The sequence below is a fragment of the Humulus lupulus genome, chromosome 1 (assembly GCF_963169125.1).
Source record: "Humulus lupulus chromosome 1, drHumLupu1.1, whole genome shotgun sequence".
Classification (NCBI taxonomy): Eukaryota; Viridiplantae; Streptophyta; class Magnoliopsida; order Rosales; family Cannabaceae; genus Humulus; species Humulus lupulus.
The window spans coordinates 14,004,836-14,020,581 of record NC_084793.1 but is presented as its reverse complement, the minus strand read 5'-3'; the positions used below and the strand labels follow the sequence as shown (position 1 = coordinate 14,020,581).

At 38.8% G+C, this 15,746-nt stretch overlaps 1 protein-coding gene across 1 annotated transcript; it reads left to right on the top strand.

Annotated features, from left to right (window-relative positions):
• Positions 1-13,905: 13,905 nt before the first annotated feature.
• LOC133784041 (uncharacterized protein At5g48480-like) lies at positions 13,906-15,292 on the top strand (the record flags this gene model as incomplete). Its single annotated transcript, XM_062223594.1, has 2 exons — positions 13,906-14,274; positions 14,792-15,292. Coding segments are annotated over 2 exons (567 nt in total), but the record flags the coding sequence as incomplete, so codon positions are not given.
• Positions 15,293-15,746: the final 454 nt, after the last annotated feature.

Sequence of the window (15,746 nt, the reverse complement as noted above, 5' to 3'; positions counted from 1 at the left end):
TTAGATGTGAATAATTTAATGAAAAACATTTAATCAAAGAATATCATATTTTTACATAATGAAGAACTAAGTGTAATATGCTTTAACAATCAACACTAGATGAAAAATGCATATTTTTGATAGAAAAATCCATAAACAATGTTGTACAAATGGGAAATCAACATACAACAAAAAATATTATCTAGTTACATTTTGCTTCATCATCATCTTAATAACCTTTGAAAAAGATTAGAAGTTCATAACTAGATTGAAATAAAAATTACAAATAACATACTTGACATGCTCTTCAAAAGATGAAAATGGTAGAGAGAAAATATTGAAAAGAAGAGAGAAAAATATGTGTAGAAGATGTTGAAAAGATGAAGAAGAGCCCCCCAAATGGTCTTACAAGACTCTATTTATAGGCAAAATATGGAGATTAAATTAATCAAATTAAAATAAATAAATTGATTAATTTAATTGTGTTGGGAAGTGGTAGGATAAATAGAGTAAGTGTAAGAGTATTGGAAAGATGAAATGTTTGGTTGGGTAAAATATTAGTGAAAAGCTAGGGTAAAAAAAATGAATTAGGAATGTTTATTTAGGTAAGAAAAATAGGGAAGAGTGAATTGATATTTGAGTGTAAAATATTGGTAATGAAAAACATGATTTTTGGCATTTTGGTGGCTATTTGGCAGCTAGTTTAGGCAGCTCTGGCATGTGGGCCGAATGGGCTATGGGGCTGGGTTGAATGCAATAGGCAGGCCCAGGAAGTGATGAGAGGCATGGGCCCAGCTTGCTTTGCTGAAGAGCTGATGGTTTCGGCTGGGAGAGCTTCACACGGCTGGCAGGAGGGCTGGTGTTGGAAGCATATGAAGAGCTGAAGGAGGTTTGGAGTCAATGGGCAGCCAAGCGAGGCAAGGAGTAGCTGCTGCTGGGCCTGGGCAGGTGGCGTGGGCCTGGGGTGAGATTAGGCCAGGCGGGCCTGCTGGCTGCTTTCTTATGGATTTTTTAAAAATGTCATTCTTTTCTTCCTTTCTTTCCTTAAAAATACCACAATTCCTTTGTTTTTCTTTCTTTTCAAGAGCATACATTCCCTACAAAATAAATATAAAATAAATCATAATACAATATTTTCAACTCTAAAATAGATCAATTTAATTCTTTGAAAATATTAATTATAAGTTAATTTATATTTTATATTTAAGTTCAATAATACAACATTTGTTACCACTAACTTAACAATAATAATTCAAATAATTAACTACAACATTTTACAACAAAATACTTATAAAAACACACAAAAGTATATAAAATCATGATAAGACTACTAAATTCAAAATTACTTAAAAACTTAATAAATCAATTAAAAACTCAAGAATTAAGCAACAATTAGCACATAAAAAGTTGTAAAATAACTCTATTTTGTAGAATTATCAGGAAGATCGTTCTAAATACGAAAAGATAGCAAGGACACTTGATAGGCTTCAAGAGGTATGATTTCTATTATTATCTTGCTTATGATTAATGTATGTATATTAATGGATCCGCATATTTAAAGGTAGTTTAAATATGTTACAAAAATTTTGTTGTACACTGGGCCAACCATACCACCATTCCGCTGCGTATTAGGAAACTCGTTCCTAACAAGCACTACCTCCAGCACTGAAATGCCCTGAAACGCCCCTCTTCATCTCCTTCGATTCCCACCTAATTCCAAAGCTTCCAAAACCCATTTTTGATGCCAAATGAACCCAAAAACCATCATAACATACCCCAAACATCCCAACCATAGGAATCCTAGCCAAAACTCCCAACAAAACCAAAGTCTCAACCTAGAAATCACAGCTGCAAACACAAAGCTGAAACAGAGCAAACCAAGGAATTCTATGGCTAGAAACTTACCCAAAACTCAACTTATGAAGCCCTTCAATGGAGGAACACACTCCCAAACTCCCAAGGCCTGCTTCCCAAGCTTGAATCCTCAAGATTGATTCAAAAATCACAAAGAAAACTGAAAGGAAGATGGTACGGGAAAACTCTCAAACGTGCTCTGTTTTTCTACCTCAACCTCAGCCAAAAATGGCTTATATCTATCCTAGGGGTGAAATGACCATTTTACCCCTAGGTCAATTTAAAGTTTCTAAAGGCTCCCAAGGGCATATCTGGAAATTTCCACCTATCTCGTTAATCATAATTAACGCTCTCCAATTCCCGCTATTCTCGATAATCTCAAACACCAATGATTCACATCCCGTTACCCTTTAATACCCGGTAATGCTCTAATCATTAAAATCACCCCGAGACTCAACCCGAGCCCCGATCTTAAACCTGTTGTGACTAAACTGCTAATCAACATTCCAAGATTGTCTCATGTCGAATGGCTCGAACAAACCCACACTATAATGTGGTCTCAACATATATCACCAGCATGCATACAAATATACACTTATGCCCTCATCGGGCCAAGTTACCATCACACCCCTGTAATTAAAATGTGGACTCACATGCATACATTTAACATCATATTATAATATAATTCACGTACACATGCATAATATCATTTAATGGCTTAATTAAACAAGCATGGCCCTCCCGACCTACTAATCCCGCCATTAAACCACATCGGAGAATTCGGGGCATTACAGTAGCCTGCGCTAGCTACATGTTTAGAGAGGATGCCCGCATCTGGTGGGACGTGGTGGTTCAAAGAAGGGATGTATCAGTTATGACCTGGGAAGAGTTCAGAATCCTATTTAACGAGAAGTATTACAGTGTGGAAGTTCGAGCTGCGAAGGTTGATGAGTTTATCAACCTAACTCAGAACCGATCTACAGTGACAGCGTATGCTATAAAGTTTGACAGATTGGCAAAGTTTGCGCCAGATTTAGTGCCGACTGATGCGGCAAAAAGGGATAGGTTTGTGCGGGGGTTAAACGTTATGATCGCTCGTGATGTGAATATTACCCTGGATCCAGAGACTACCACTTATGGCCAGGTAGTGGACAAGGCCCTTACTGCTGAGAGGGTCGAAGATCAGATTTGGAAGGAAAGCTCTGTTAGGCGCGATGCTAGGAGGACAGTGCCTCCTTTTGTTGGATTCAGTCGTGGTGGTGGTTCTAGTGAGTAGAAGAGGAAGACCCCAGATTCCTTTGTTCCTCCTAGTTCAGATAGGAGGGCTCAGGGTGCTCCTACTGGCCGTCAGGGTGGCAGTGACAACTAGAGGAGTTTTCCAGTGTGTCCGCGGTGCAGGCGACGACACCAGGGTGAGTGCAGGATCAGGGTCTGCTTTGTTTGTGGGAGAGCCAGTCATTTGAAGAGGGATTGCCCTCAATTCAAGAAGGAGGAGCAGAAGTAGAGTGACAGTCTTGCTCCTGCCAGGGTATTTACTTTGTCACAGACTGAGGCGGAGGCTAGTCCCTCAGTTGTGACAAGTCAGATCTCTAGTGTTGGTTCTTTGTATACTGCATTGTTTGATTCAGGGGCTACCCATTCATTTGTATCTGCTAGGGTGATAGATCAGATTTGTAGACCTAGTGGTGTGTATGCTAGGGGATTTCAGACTTTGTTGCCAACAGGAGAACTGGTAGTCTCTAGGAAATGGATTAGAGCATTGCCAGTAAAGGTAGATGGTAGGGAACTGTCTGTTGATTTGATTGAGTTAGAGATGGATGACTTTGATATGATTCTAGGGATGGATTGGTTATCAAAGTATGGGACAACGATTGACTGCAAGCGCAAAATGGTGACTTTTGAACCAGAAAGGGAGATACCCTTTGTGTTTGTGGGGACAGTTAGTGGATCGCGAGTACCAATGATTTCAGCATTGAAGGCTAGAGACCTGATGCAGGAAGGTTGCATAGGATTCCTAGCGAGCGTTGTGGATACCTCTAGGGTGGTGTCGGTTGGACCGGGTGAGACTAGATTGGTATGTGAGTTTCTGGATTTATTTCCAGTAGATTTGCCAGGGTTGCCGCCGCAACGGGAGATTGAATTTGTTATAGAGTTGGTACCAAGAGCGGAGCCAGTATCTAGGACACCTTATAGAATGGCTCCAACAGAGTTAAAGGAGTTGAAGATTCAGTTGCAGGAGTTACTTGATTTGGGGTTCATCAGACCGAGTTTCTCGCCATGGGGTGCTCCGGTGTTGTTCATTAAGAAGAAGGATGGATCCCTTAGGATGTGTATTGATTACAGGGAGCTAAACAAGTTAACCATTAAGAACAAGTATCCACTGCCTAGGATCGACGATTTGTTTGATCAGCTACAGGGAAGAACAGTGTTTTCCAAGATAGACCTCCGATCCGGTTACCATCAGTTAAGAATTAAAGAGGATGACATACCAAAGACCTCTTTTCTGAACGAGGTATGGACATTATGAATTCCTAGTTATGTCCTTTGGATTAACCAATGCCCCAGCAGCCTTTATGGACATGATGAATAGGGTTTTCAAGGATTATTTGGATAAGTTTGTGATTGTGTTCATCAACGACATCTTAGTGTATTCTCAGTCAGAGGCAGAGCATGAGCAGCATTTGTGGTTGGTCCTACAGCGGTTGAGAGAGCATAAGTTATATGCTAAGTTCAGTAAGTGTGAGTTCTGGTTACCACAAGTTACATTTTCGGGCCACATTGTCAGTAAGGAGGGGATTCTGGTTGACCCAAGTAAGATTGAGGCAGTTAGAGGTTGGCCTAGACCAAGCAATGTTCCTGAAGTGAGTAGCTTTTTGGGTTTACCAGGGTATTATCGGCGGTTTGTTGAAGGGTTCTTCAGAATAGCTACGCCATTGACAGAACTAACAAAGAAGAAGACAAGGTATGTCTGGACAGACAGATGTGAGAACAGTTTTAAGGAGTTGAAGCGGCGACTGATCACTGCGCCAGTGTTAAGCTTGCCGACAGAGACTGAAAAGTTTGTGGTTTACTGTGATGCATCCAGACAGGGTTTGGGGTGCGTGTTGATGCAAGCTGGTAAGGTGATAGCCTATGCATCGAGACAGTTAAAGGAATATGAGCAAAGATATCCTACGCATGATTTGGAGTTGGCAGCGGTGGTGTTCGCACTTAAGATTTGGAGACATTATCTTTATGGTGAGAAGTGCGAGATATACACCGACCATAAGAGCCTAAAGTGTTTGTTTAATCAGAAGGACCTGAATATGCGCCAGAGGCGTTTCCTTGAGTTGGTTAAGGATTATGATTGCGATATCTTATACCATCCTGGGAAGGCTAATGTAGTGGTTGATGCATTGAGTTGGAAAGGCCCAGGACAGTTGTTTAGTTCAAGGCAGATATTTGATAAGTTAGATGAGGAGATGACCAGAGCAGGTATGGAGTTGGTGGTTGGTCAGTTGGCTAACATCACTCTTCAGTCTACACTCCTTGAGAGGATCAAGGAAGCGCAGGGGAAAGATTCCCAGTTGAGAGGTCATAGGGAGAGTGTCTTAGTCGGAGCGACTAAGGACTTTTCCATTTCAGAGATGGGGTTACTGAAGTACAAGGGTCGAATTTGCGTTCCGATGGATTCTGATATCCGGAGAGAGATCTTAGATGAATCGCATACCACCCCCTATTCTTTGCACCATGGTACGACGAAGATGTACCAGGATTTGAGAGTTTTGTACTGGTGGTCGGGCATGAAGAGGGATGTGGTGGATTATGTGGCCAAGTGCTTAACCTGTCAGCAGGTCAAGGCTGAGCATCAGAGGCCAGCGGGGATGCTGCAGCCTCTGGGGATTCCAGAATGGAAGTGGGAAGATATCACCATGGACTTTGTGGTTGGTTTGCCGAGGACCGTGGGACAGCATGACTCGGTGTGGGTGATTGTGGATAGGTATACCAAGTCCGCCCACTTTTTACCTGTTAGGACAACTTATATTGTAGAACAGTATGCTGAGTTGTATGTGAAGGAGATTGTTCGAATTCATGGGGCTCCGAGGTCGATAGTATCCGACAGAGACCCCACCTTCACTTCCAAGTTTTGGGAGAGTCTGCAGAAGGCCATGGGCACACAGTTACGGTTTAGTACCGCTTACCATCCTCAGACAGATGGACAGTCTGAGAGGATGATTCAGTTACTGGAGGACATGTTGCGAGCCTGTGTGTTAGATTTTGGGGGATCGTGGAGTAAGTATCTCCCTTTGATTGAGTTCTCGTATAACAATAGTTATCAGGCAACTATCGGAGTGGCTCCATACGAGATGCTTTATGGAAGAAAGTGTAGATCACCTATTCATTGGGACGAGACAGGTGAGAGAAGATATTTGGGTCCTGAAATGGTTCAGAGGACCAATGAGGCGATTGAGAAGATTAGAGCGCGTATGCTCGCCTCCCAGAGTCTTCAGAAGAGTTATTCAGACCTGAAACGCAGGGGCGTGGAATTTCAGGCTGGTGACCATGTGTTTCTTAGAGTTTCACCTTTGAGGGGAGTGAAACGGTTTGGTGTTCGGGGCAAGTTGAGCCCTAGGTTTGTTGGCCCCTTCGAGATTCTGGAACGGGTTGGAGAGGTAGCTTACAGATTAGCGATGCCTTCAGCTTTATCAGGGGTTCATGATGTTTTCCATGTATCCATGCTCCGGAAGTATATGTCAGATTCGACGCATGTTCTAAGTTTTGAGAATCTAGAGCTTGATCAGGATTTGTCCTATGAGGAGAAGCCTGTTCAGGTTCTTGACCGAAAAGATAAAGTCTTGCGGAGCAAGACCACCGCCTTGGTGAAAGTGCTGTGGAGGAACAACAAGGTTGAGGAGGCGACGTGGGAACTTGAGTCAGAGATGAGGGAGCGGTATCCCGAGTTGTTCAGGTAATTTCGAGGACGAAATTTCTGTAAGGAGTGGGTAATTGTAATGACCCGAATTTGCTAATAGGGCTTAGGGCCTTGATTAGCGTGCATAAAGGGCAATAAATGATTTAATATGTTAATATGTGAATTTATGTGAATACATGATAAAGATGCATGCTTAGCTGAATTAAATATGCATGTGGGCCCCATTTGGATGTTAGGGGTATGCTTGTGATTTTAGCCCGTTGAGGGCGTAAATGTGATAAATATGATATGCATGTGATATATTTCTGTGTAGCACGAACCAAGACAATCCTGGGTAGCGGTTAGCCAGAAAGTCACAACGGGGTTGAGAATCTGACTTAGGGCGAGTCGAGGGGTAATTTGGGCATTAGTTATTATATTGGGTTATCAGAGTATGGAAATAAATATTTGGAGATATATCTGAGGATAGAATATCTAGGAGGGAATATTGGGGAAATTTACCGTTTTGCCCTCGGGGACATTTTGGTACCCCGAGCCTTGAGGCAACCACATAGACTAAGTTAAATAAAACAAAAAGAAAGAATCATTTAGAGACTTGTAGAAACCGACCTAAGTCTTCCTCTTCTCTCTCTCTATTTTTCTGTAAGGCAAAACAAGGGAAACTCTTGGAAGCTAAGGAATTCAGCTGAGGGCTCTGTAACTTAGGCTTGAATATTGAGGGATTAGCTCAACTTAAGCAAAGGAATTTGACCAGGATTAAGGTAAGGATTGATTCTCATTTTCTGTGTTGAAAATTTTGTGATATTGAGTATGTTCTAAGTGGTTTTTGGGTTCTGAATTTGAAGAGTGAATTGAGGCTGGAACTTTGGGAATTAAGCCAGAAAACACTTGGAGGATTGGTTCTGCAGCTGAGGTAAGCTTTAATTTAAAGTTTGAAGGTTGAATTATAGTGTTTCCATGGCTGAGTTTTGAGTTTTTGAGTTAGAAAATCTCAGAGATTGAAATGGATTTTTAATGGGTTTTTAGTCTAGATTTCAGCTAGGTTTTGTTGCTGGAACCTTGTGGAAAGTTTGTGGATAATTGAGTTGTGAAACTGGGATGGTTGTGGGTGGTTTTGAGAGAGGTTTGGGTGTCAAAAATGGAGGATTTTTCTAGGTTCGATGGGTCGGGCCGCAACATTGTTCTTGCTGAGTCGCGGCCCTTCGAATCTGATGCATGCTGAGGAAGGAGGGCGGGCCGCAGCATGACCTGAGTAATGCTGCGGCCCTTACCTGTTTTTGGGCATTTGGAGGCCTCTGGTTGGGGCCATGCCGAGGCATGGTTGGTTAATGCCGTGACCCCTAAGGGATTTTGGGATTTTGAGATTCTAGGCTTGGGAATTTAACCTAGGGTGCTCGGGATTGAATCTTTTACCATGTTTGGTGAAACTCAATGACCCGGAGACTAGAATTGTGATTTAAAGCTAGTTAATGGGTTGGAACTTGATGGATGGATATTGTTAATGTGTTGTGACTAGGGTTTCGACGAGGCTCTAGCTAAGGGACTGTGCTCGGGATAGCAGTGCTCGGGAAGCTCGGGACTCAGGTAAGAGAACCCTTGTTCCCATAGAGCTTGTATGCAGGGCTCAGCCCCAATATGTTTGAATTGCAGGGCGTGGCCCTTTGATTGAATTTGTTTGTGTTTAGTATTTGTTTATTATGCTATGAATGTTATTGTGTAAATGATCGGCAGGGGCCGGGAACGGCGTTGGGCACGTTGAGTGCAAGGCCGAGAACGGCAAGGGGCCGGGAGCAGTGTTGGGCACGTGGAGTGCGAGCTGCCAGGGCGGGACCCTAAAGGATACCTGGGATATCCTCACGGTGTAGACCGCGAACCCAAGGCCTGGTAAAGCGCCTGGGACGACTTGGCCGTATGTGCTTGGCCTATTGATGGCCTGATTAGATGTCTGGTGTATGTTTTGCATATGTTATCTGTTTGTGGGTTTTCTTGCTGGGCTTCGGCTCACGGATGCTCTGTGGTGCAGGTAAGGGCAAGAAGAAGGCCAACCAACCATGAGTGTAGCAGGCATGAAGCGGCGTGTACATGTTTGGTCTGCCTGGCTGCCACAGCCAGTAGATTTTGGGAGATGAGTGTAATAAAACCTAGATTTTGTCGTTTAGCTGACTTGGTTGTATTTATATGTTGAAAATATTTCTAAACAGTATTTTGGGATCCCAAGTGTTAAACTTTTATCATTTTCAATGGTATAGAGTTATTTCTAAAGTTTTTACTCTGATTATGGCTTAATTACACTTTTGCTTTAAAAACCTCGATTAGCGAGTGATTGCACGTTTTAAACTCACTTAGTAACGACTCTAAGGTGGTAGGGCGTTACAGTGGCCGAACTTAAATCGACCGGTTGAGGTGCTTAACCGACGAGTGAGTTTTGGATTCCCACATGGTTGATAGTTTGAAGGATTCTACGCATTTTGGTCAGGCGTGTGTCTATATGTGGCGGCCGGAAAGTGGTCGTTTATCGTTGGCAACAGTAGCACACAAAGAGAAAAAACAGAAAGAAAGAAAGAGGAAGAGAAGGAGAGAGAAAGGAAAGAAAATTTTTTAGGAGGGAGAGAGAGATTACAGGAAAATAAGGCTAAAGCCTTTTTTTTAAATTACCTTTGGACCCAAAATATAAAAATTCTTTTCAAATAAGCCCTTTAGCAAAACTTTCTTAATTTCATAAAAATCCCCAGTTAAAATTATATGGCATTTGGGTTCAATACTTGACTACTCAAGTTTCTCTCTCCCTTTAATCTCGTTAATAACATAAAATCATGTTTTAAACACTATTTTTCCATTACTATTTCTTAAATTTGTAAACTTGTACATTTTATGTATTCAAACTCTTATTATAATAAAAACTGTATTATGAAAAATGTTGGTTGTTACACTGTAACCCTTATAGGAACACCACATTTTGGAAATAAAACTAATAAAAATATGAAAATGTGAATGGGTAACTAGTTACCCTGATGGGAACATTCAAATCTAGAAAAAAAAATTATATGAAGAAGATAGGAGAGAAGGGAAAAGGGGTGAACCTGATCTTTTTTTCTATCTTCAGAATTGCGGTAAATGGTTACCTTCTCGTTCTTTGTGTGTGTATTTCTGGGGGCAATTGGTTATCTTCATGTTCTTTGTGTGTATATTTCTGGGGGTAACTGGTTACCTTCACGTTCTGATATGTGTGTATACTTCTAGGTTCTTTAGGTAACTGGTTACCTTTGTTACTAAAATCATAGTTACTTCTTATTCATTTTTTAATGAAGTGTTCTTCCTCTTTTTTCCTTCAAATTTGATGTTTCTTTTCATATTTAATATAAGAAACCTGTCACCCCTCTTATGGTAACTAGTTACCCCTATTATGGCAGAAAGTTACTCCTCTTGGGATAACTGGTTACCCCTCCTGGTACATGTTATTTAACCAAGCTCTAGGATTTTTTTTACATAACTGTCAAAGATCAATCAAGTAACTGGCTACCTTAACCAGGATTTGAATATTAGATTTCATATCTATGAATAATACTCTCACTCAATTACACTACTAAATCTCCAAGATGTAAGTATGGGCTAGACCGTAGGGTAAGCTTGTAACGAACAAGTCAAAAGATTTAAATAATATAATTAGCAGAATATTATCACTTAGAATTAAGATCGACTTAACATATGGTCAACGTTGTGACATTGATTAGATTCGATAACTCCGATACTTATTTATCAATCAATAATCAATATCGGTCATAGTCTGATGTAACCAAATACATCCAATCTTATCTACTTGGTTAATGTCTTTGACAAGACATCACACCCTGAATGTGTAAGTAGATCATATCGTAGATTGCCTAATCAGTGAAAATCCAATGCACTAATCTAATTTTATGACTCGTTCTTTTGAACATATAACTACAACTATAATCCATTGTGACCTAGTCACTATAATTGTAACTATCCATATGTTATGGATTTTATAAATGTTTGTATTATTTCAATAATCATGTAATAAAACAAGCAAGTAACACGGTTGTCAAACTAAATGTTTAACGCCCAAATCGTGACAACCACTAAGCGGTGGTTGTAGTATAGTCGGGCGGTCAATCCACAAGGAGGTAACCTAAACTCAAAAGATTAGTAGAAAATAACACAAAAATTAGTAACAATAAATAAATAAAAAAGATGGACATGAAAAGAGATTCGAGATTTTGGTGTTGTCTTTTTGATGAAATGATGAAATGAGATAAGTGAAATAAAAGTAAGATGTAATAAAGAGTTTGAGAAATTGAAAGGTTTCAAGAATCATCCATATGCTTGTTTAGTTACTTGGTTACTTGATTTACAAAAATACACAAGTAAATAGTTCACATCCCAACATTTACTTGGAAAATCTAACATTAAAGTCCATATTCTTTTCTAACAAAAGTCTATTTGAGTTATAAAGTTCTTTACTTTAAAAGCATAATGTTAGTCTTATAAAAAATCTAAAAATGACAAAACGCCCAAAGGCAATAATGTAATAGAAGATTAGACATAAAATTAGGTATCAATATTACTTTTACTAATTAGAAGTACATGGAAAGAGCATGACTAATCCTATATACTATTAGCATAAGTAAATAAAGATAACAAAATAAAGATGGAGAAGAAAGAACATAAATAACTCAAAAAATTTACATTAAGAACATAGTAAATCAAAGTAGCAAAATAACATCACTAGCATATGGAATCATCCCTAACCTTCCTAGGAAGATTAGGCCATTATGCTCATGATTCTCACAAAATTCTAAGAAGAAAGTGAGTAGAAATTTTGCTATAGTTTATTTACTCTAATTTTACATACTAAGTGTGAAGAATGAGTCCCTATTTATAGAGGGAGAAAATGACTAAAAAGAAATTAAACAACAAAATGGGGTTTACAAAATAAATCTGAAATATTAATAATAAAATATGATTTTGAAAAATCAAATCTTATTATTAATATTAACCTAGCTATTTTGATGTATGGTCAAAATGTCTTTTTTCCAAAGCACCAAAAAAGATGAGCTTTAAAGCTCAAAATGGCAATTTTGCAAGGCCTAATACCCACAAAATATGGGTTGAAGATGGCTGGTGGCAAAGTTGGGTTTTGACCCATTCCCAGCCAATGAAAATGCGACACGTAGGCAGGCTACTGGGAAGGCTTCGGATTGGGCTCTTTGGGCCGCGTGGGGTCTTTGAGTCGTTGGAATGCTAGGCTGCTGGAAGAGGCGGCTTGCTTGGAGGTGCTGCGCTGGGATCCTTGGGGAAGCTTCAGATTCTCGGCTGGGCTTCAGCTGGATTGGATGGAGTTGCAGAAGAAGACAAGGCCTTGGTTGGGCCTGCTGGAGCCGTGGAGCTGGGGAGGTTGAAGCTTGATGATAATCAAAACTTAATTTATTTTGACATTTAAGATCAATAAATGTGCATTTTTCACTTCTAATCACTAAATGATTTATACTACTTTTATAGACAATATAAAATCGTGTTACATGTTCGACATGGATTTATAAGGGCATAAAATCCAACAATTCCTACTAGGATAAACTGGTTACCCATTCGCATTTTCATATAATTTTTTTCCAAAATTGAATGTTCCCATCAGGGTAACTGGTTACCCATGAACGTTTTCATGTTTTTATTGTTTTTTTTTTCAAATTTGGATGTTCCTATGAGGGTTACAGTAAAAAGAAAATGCTGAAAAAATTAATTTGATTTTTTTTTAAATTTAGTGGAAAAAGCTATTAAAAAAATAACTACAATAATAAAAGATAATAAATAGTAAAATAATTATGTAATGTTATATATATGTGTGAAAAAAAATGGAAGGAGAAAAGAATAAGTATAAAAAAGAAGAAAAAATAGAAGGAAAAAATAGTGGAAAGAAAACTAAAATAATATGACAAAAAAAAACAAAACAAAAGAAATGATGAAAGAAAAAAAACATGAATAAATAAAAATGAAAAGAAGAAGAAGAAATATAATGGAAAAATAGAAAGAAAAAAATGAAAAAAGAAAGAAAAAAAACTCATGTGTGTGAAAATAAAAAAAATGGAAGAAGAAAATAATAAATACAAAAATGAAGAAAAAATAGTTGGAAAAAAATGAAAAAAGAAAGAAAAATAAATAGAAAAATGAATAAAAACGAAAAAAGAAGAAGAAGGGGAGAAAAATAATGAAAAAATGGATAGAAAAAAAAAAGAAAAAAAATGATAAAATGGAAGAAAAAATTAGTAAGAAAAAAAAGAAAGAAAAAACAAACTAAAAGATAATAAAAAAATGAAGGAAAAATTATAATTACTTTCAAAATCAAAGAAAAATAATTATGAGACTAAAACATGTAGCATAATTATATATATATATATATATATTAATAAGAAGGCTATAATAAATAAAAATAAATAAATGTTAATATTTTTGTAAAACAACTTTAAAAAAACTCATAAATATAAAAAAAATCTATAATAAAAATAAGACTTATAATCAAATTTTGAGTGCATTGCCTCTTGTCCAAAATCCTAATCACCCATTATATCTTCAGAAAGCACAAACACTTGCACTTCTTCGCTTCTACAAGTACTCAACAACACTACCACACCAAACCCCACGCCATTCTCGTTATCCATCCACCTTAATTTCTCTCTCATAGGGTTCAAATCCTCTTCATCTCCGCTCGCTAAGAGTTGATAAGTACTCCTACCAATTACCCACTTGAACTAATTATTAAAATTTAGATTCAATAAAAAAAATATAGTGCATAAAAATAAAACTGACACAATCATAGTCTAGCGGTGAAACAAATCCATTAATGAATACTCGTAATTATTACAAGCACATATATAGAAAAACAACTAAAAAAATACATTTTGAATTGAATCAAGCAACATATAATCAACTCTTCAGTGAAGATCTTCCTCAAGCAACCAGCATTACGCTAGTATAGTGGTTTGTTGGACTCCCTCAAGCTGCTGGAATCCCTCGAGCTCCCTTTGGGAATATTGCTTGAACTCTCTCAAGCTTTGAAACAGAAAACCAAAAATAGAATGATGAACTCTCCCCAAAATGTCATACGCAATAAGCAAAGCATCGGACCTTTCCAGCAAAACTCCTGAATTCAAAATCAATTGCTTCTAGGCTTTCATTATTATGACGTGGAATGCATATCTCAACATGAAAATTTCATTGACAAAAATACACTCACACTCATTTTTAGTTTCAATGGCACAACAGGAGGTCCGAACGGAGGAGTAGAGAAGGATGCAGCAGCAGCTGTAGCTGTAGCTACCGTGACCTTCACGGCCGTGAAGCCTCAGCTATCGGTGGAGGCACCGAAGGCAAACGACGCCGTTCAGTTCTATAAGGCTGTGTTTGGAGCGGAGGAGGTTGGCCGAACCATGCCCTCTAAGCTTAATGCCGAGGAAGATATCCCTCTCGTTCTCTTCGCTGAATCCAAGCTCGCTGGCTCCACTATTTTTCGTATCTGACCTCGTCGCAGACTCGGCCTCTCAGCTAAACTTTCTCTCTTCAGTCGTGACTGTTTGCGTTAGTTCTTTTTTGGATCAATGTCCGTACTTCTACTGTATTACTCAGAGTGTTTTGGTTTCATGCATATGGCGTTTGTTTCTCGTCTTTATTTTTTGTTTAATATTTCATTTTTATTTTTGTCATTTATGCTTTCGCTTTGGAATTTTCTAGTGTTATAGATCCGTGGTTCTTGTCTTTATCCAACTATTTTGCTTCGTTTTGGGGGTTCGTTTCGTTTGTGCGCCCTCGATGTACGGTCACTATTTTCTTTTGCTTTTATACAGTTCAGTTCAGTTCTGTTCTGTTTTCTATTATTTTATTGGACTTATTACCTCTGCAATTTGAACCTTCTCTCTTACTTTTAAAGCTTTTCAATTTCTGTTTTGTCTCACTAGAAAATAGTTACTGGTTATTAAAATTTGGTTTTTACATGGCTACTTATACCAGTGTCAAGTCCGGGGGATCTGATGGCATTGTGCTCTGCCTGGAGACTGTGACGTCGCTGCTGCTATTGCTAAGGTCGTGAGCGCCGGAGCTGTAGCTGAGGGAGAGATCGTTGAGGACAAAGGCGCATTCGGTGGCAGCGTGGGCAAGGTCACGGACCCGTACGGCTTTGTCTGGCTCATTTCTTCTCCGCCCAAGAAGCAGGGCACTGGCTATTCTACTAATTAAATATTTTGCTGTTTATATTTATTATTTTTTTTTAAAAAGTTTTTTATTGACTAGTCACTGATGATTTGGGGACTCAATCAAGAAATGGGCTCTTTCGGCTATCAGTATTTGGCTTAACCAATGGGGTTTTAGGCTCATGTTTTAACTGACAGTGTTGTCTTTTTATCTAATTATGTTGTTAATAGTTTAACTCTACTTTTCTTCCCAACTAATAAGAAGGGTACTTGTGACTTTTTAAAGGATGATTTGGTGCCTCGTACAGTGTTTGATATAGTGATGGGGCTGCTTTTGATATTTAATTTAGTTTAATCAATTTTTATTGAAACTAACGATTATGGTTAAAGAGAGAGTTTGATGAATGGGAGAGTGACAAATGGGCAGTTTTTGTTTTGGTGAGAAGAAATTTGGCGTTGACTAGCTTAGATACGTAGCCAATGGGGTCGTCGCACGAGTCCGGCGGGTGACGAGCGAGTCTTTCCTCATGGTTTGAATTCAATAATATCTAAAATCTGTTTCAAAGTGGTCCCTGTTCCTGTTGTTAGGCTTGGTTCAATGGGGTCATTCTCATTTGTCGTGAAATGGTTGTGGAAGTGAACTGACTGCCATGGCCATGGGGTGGGGTTGTTGTGGTATTTACACGAGTAACTGGCCTAGCCACTCGCGAAAGGGGCTTTTGGTAATTTCAGTTGTGAAAAAAATGAAATAAATAATTTATGATTTATATCAGGTTTCATTTATGATTCAATTTAATGTTTTC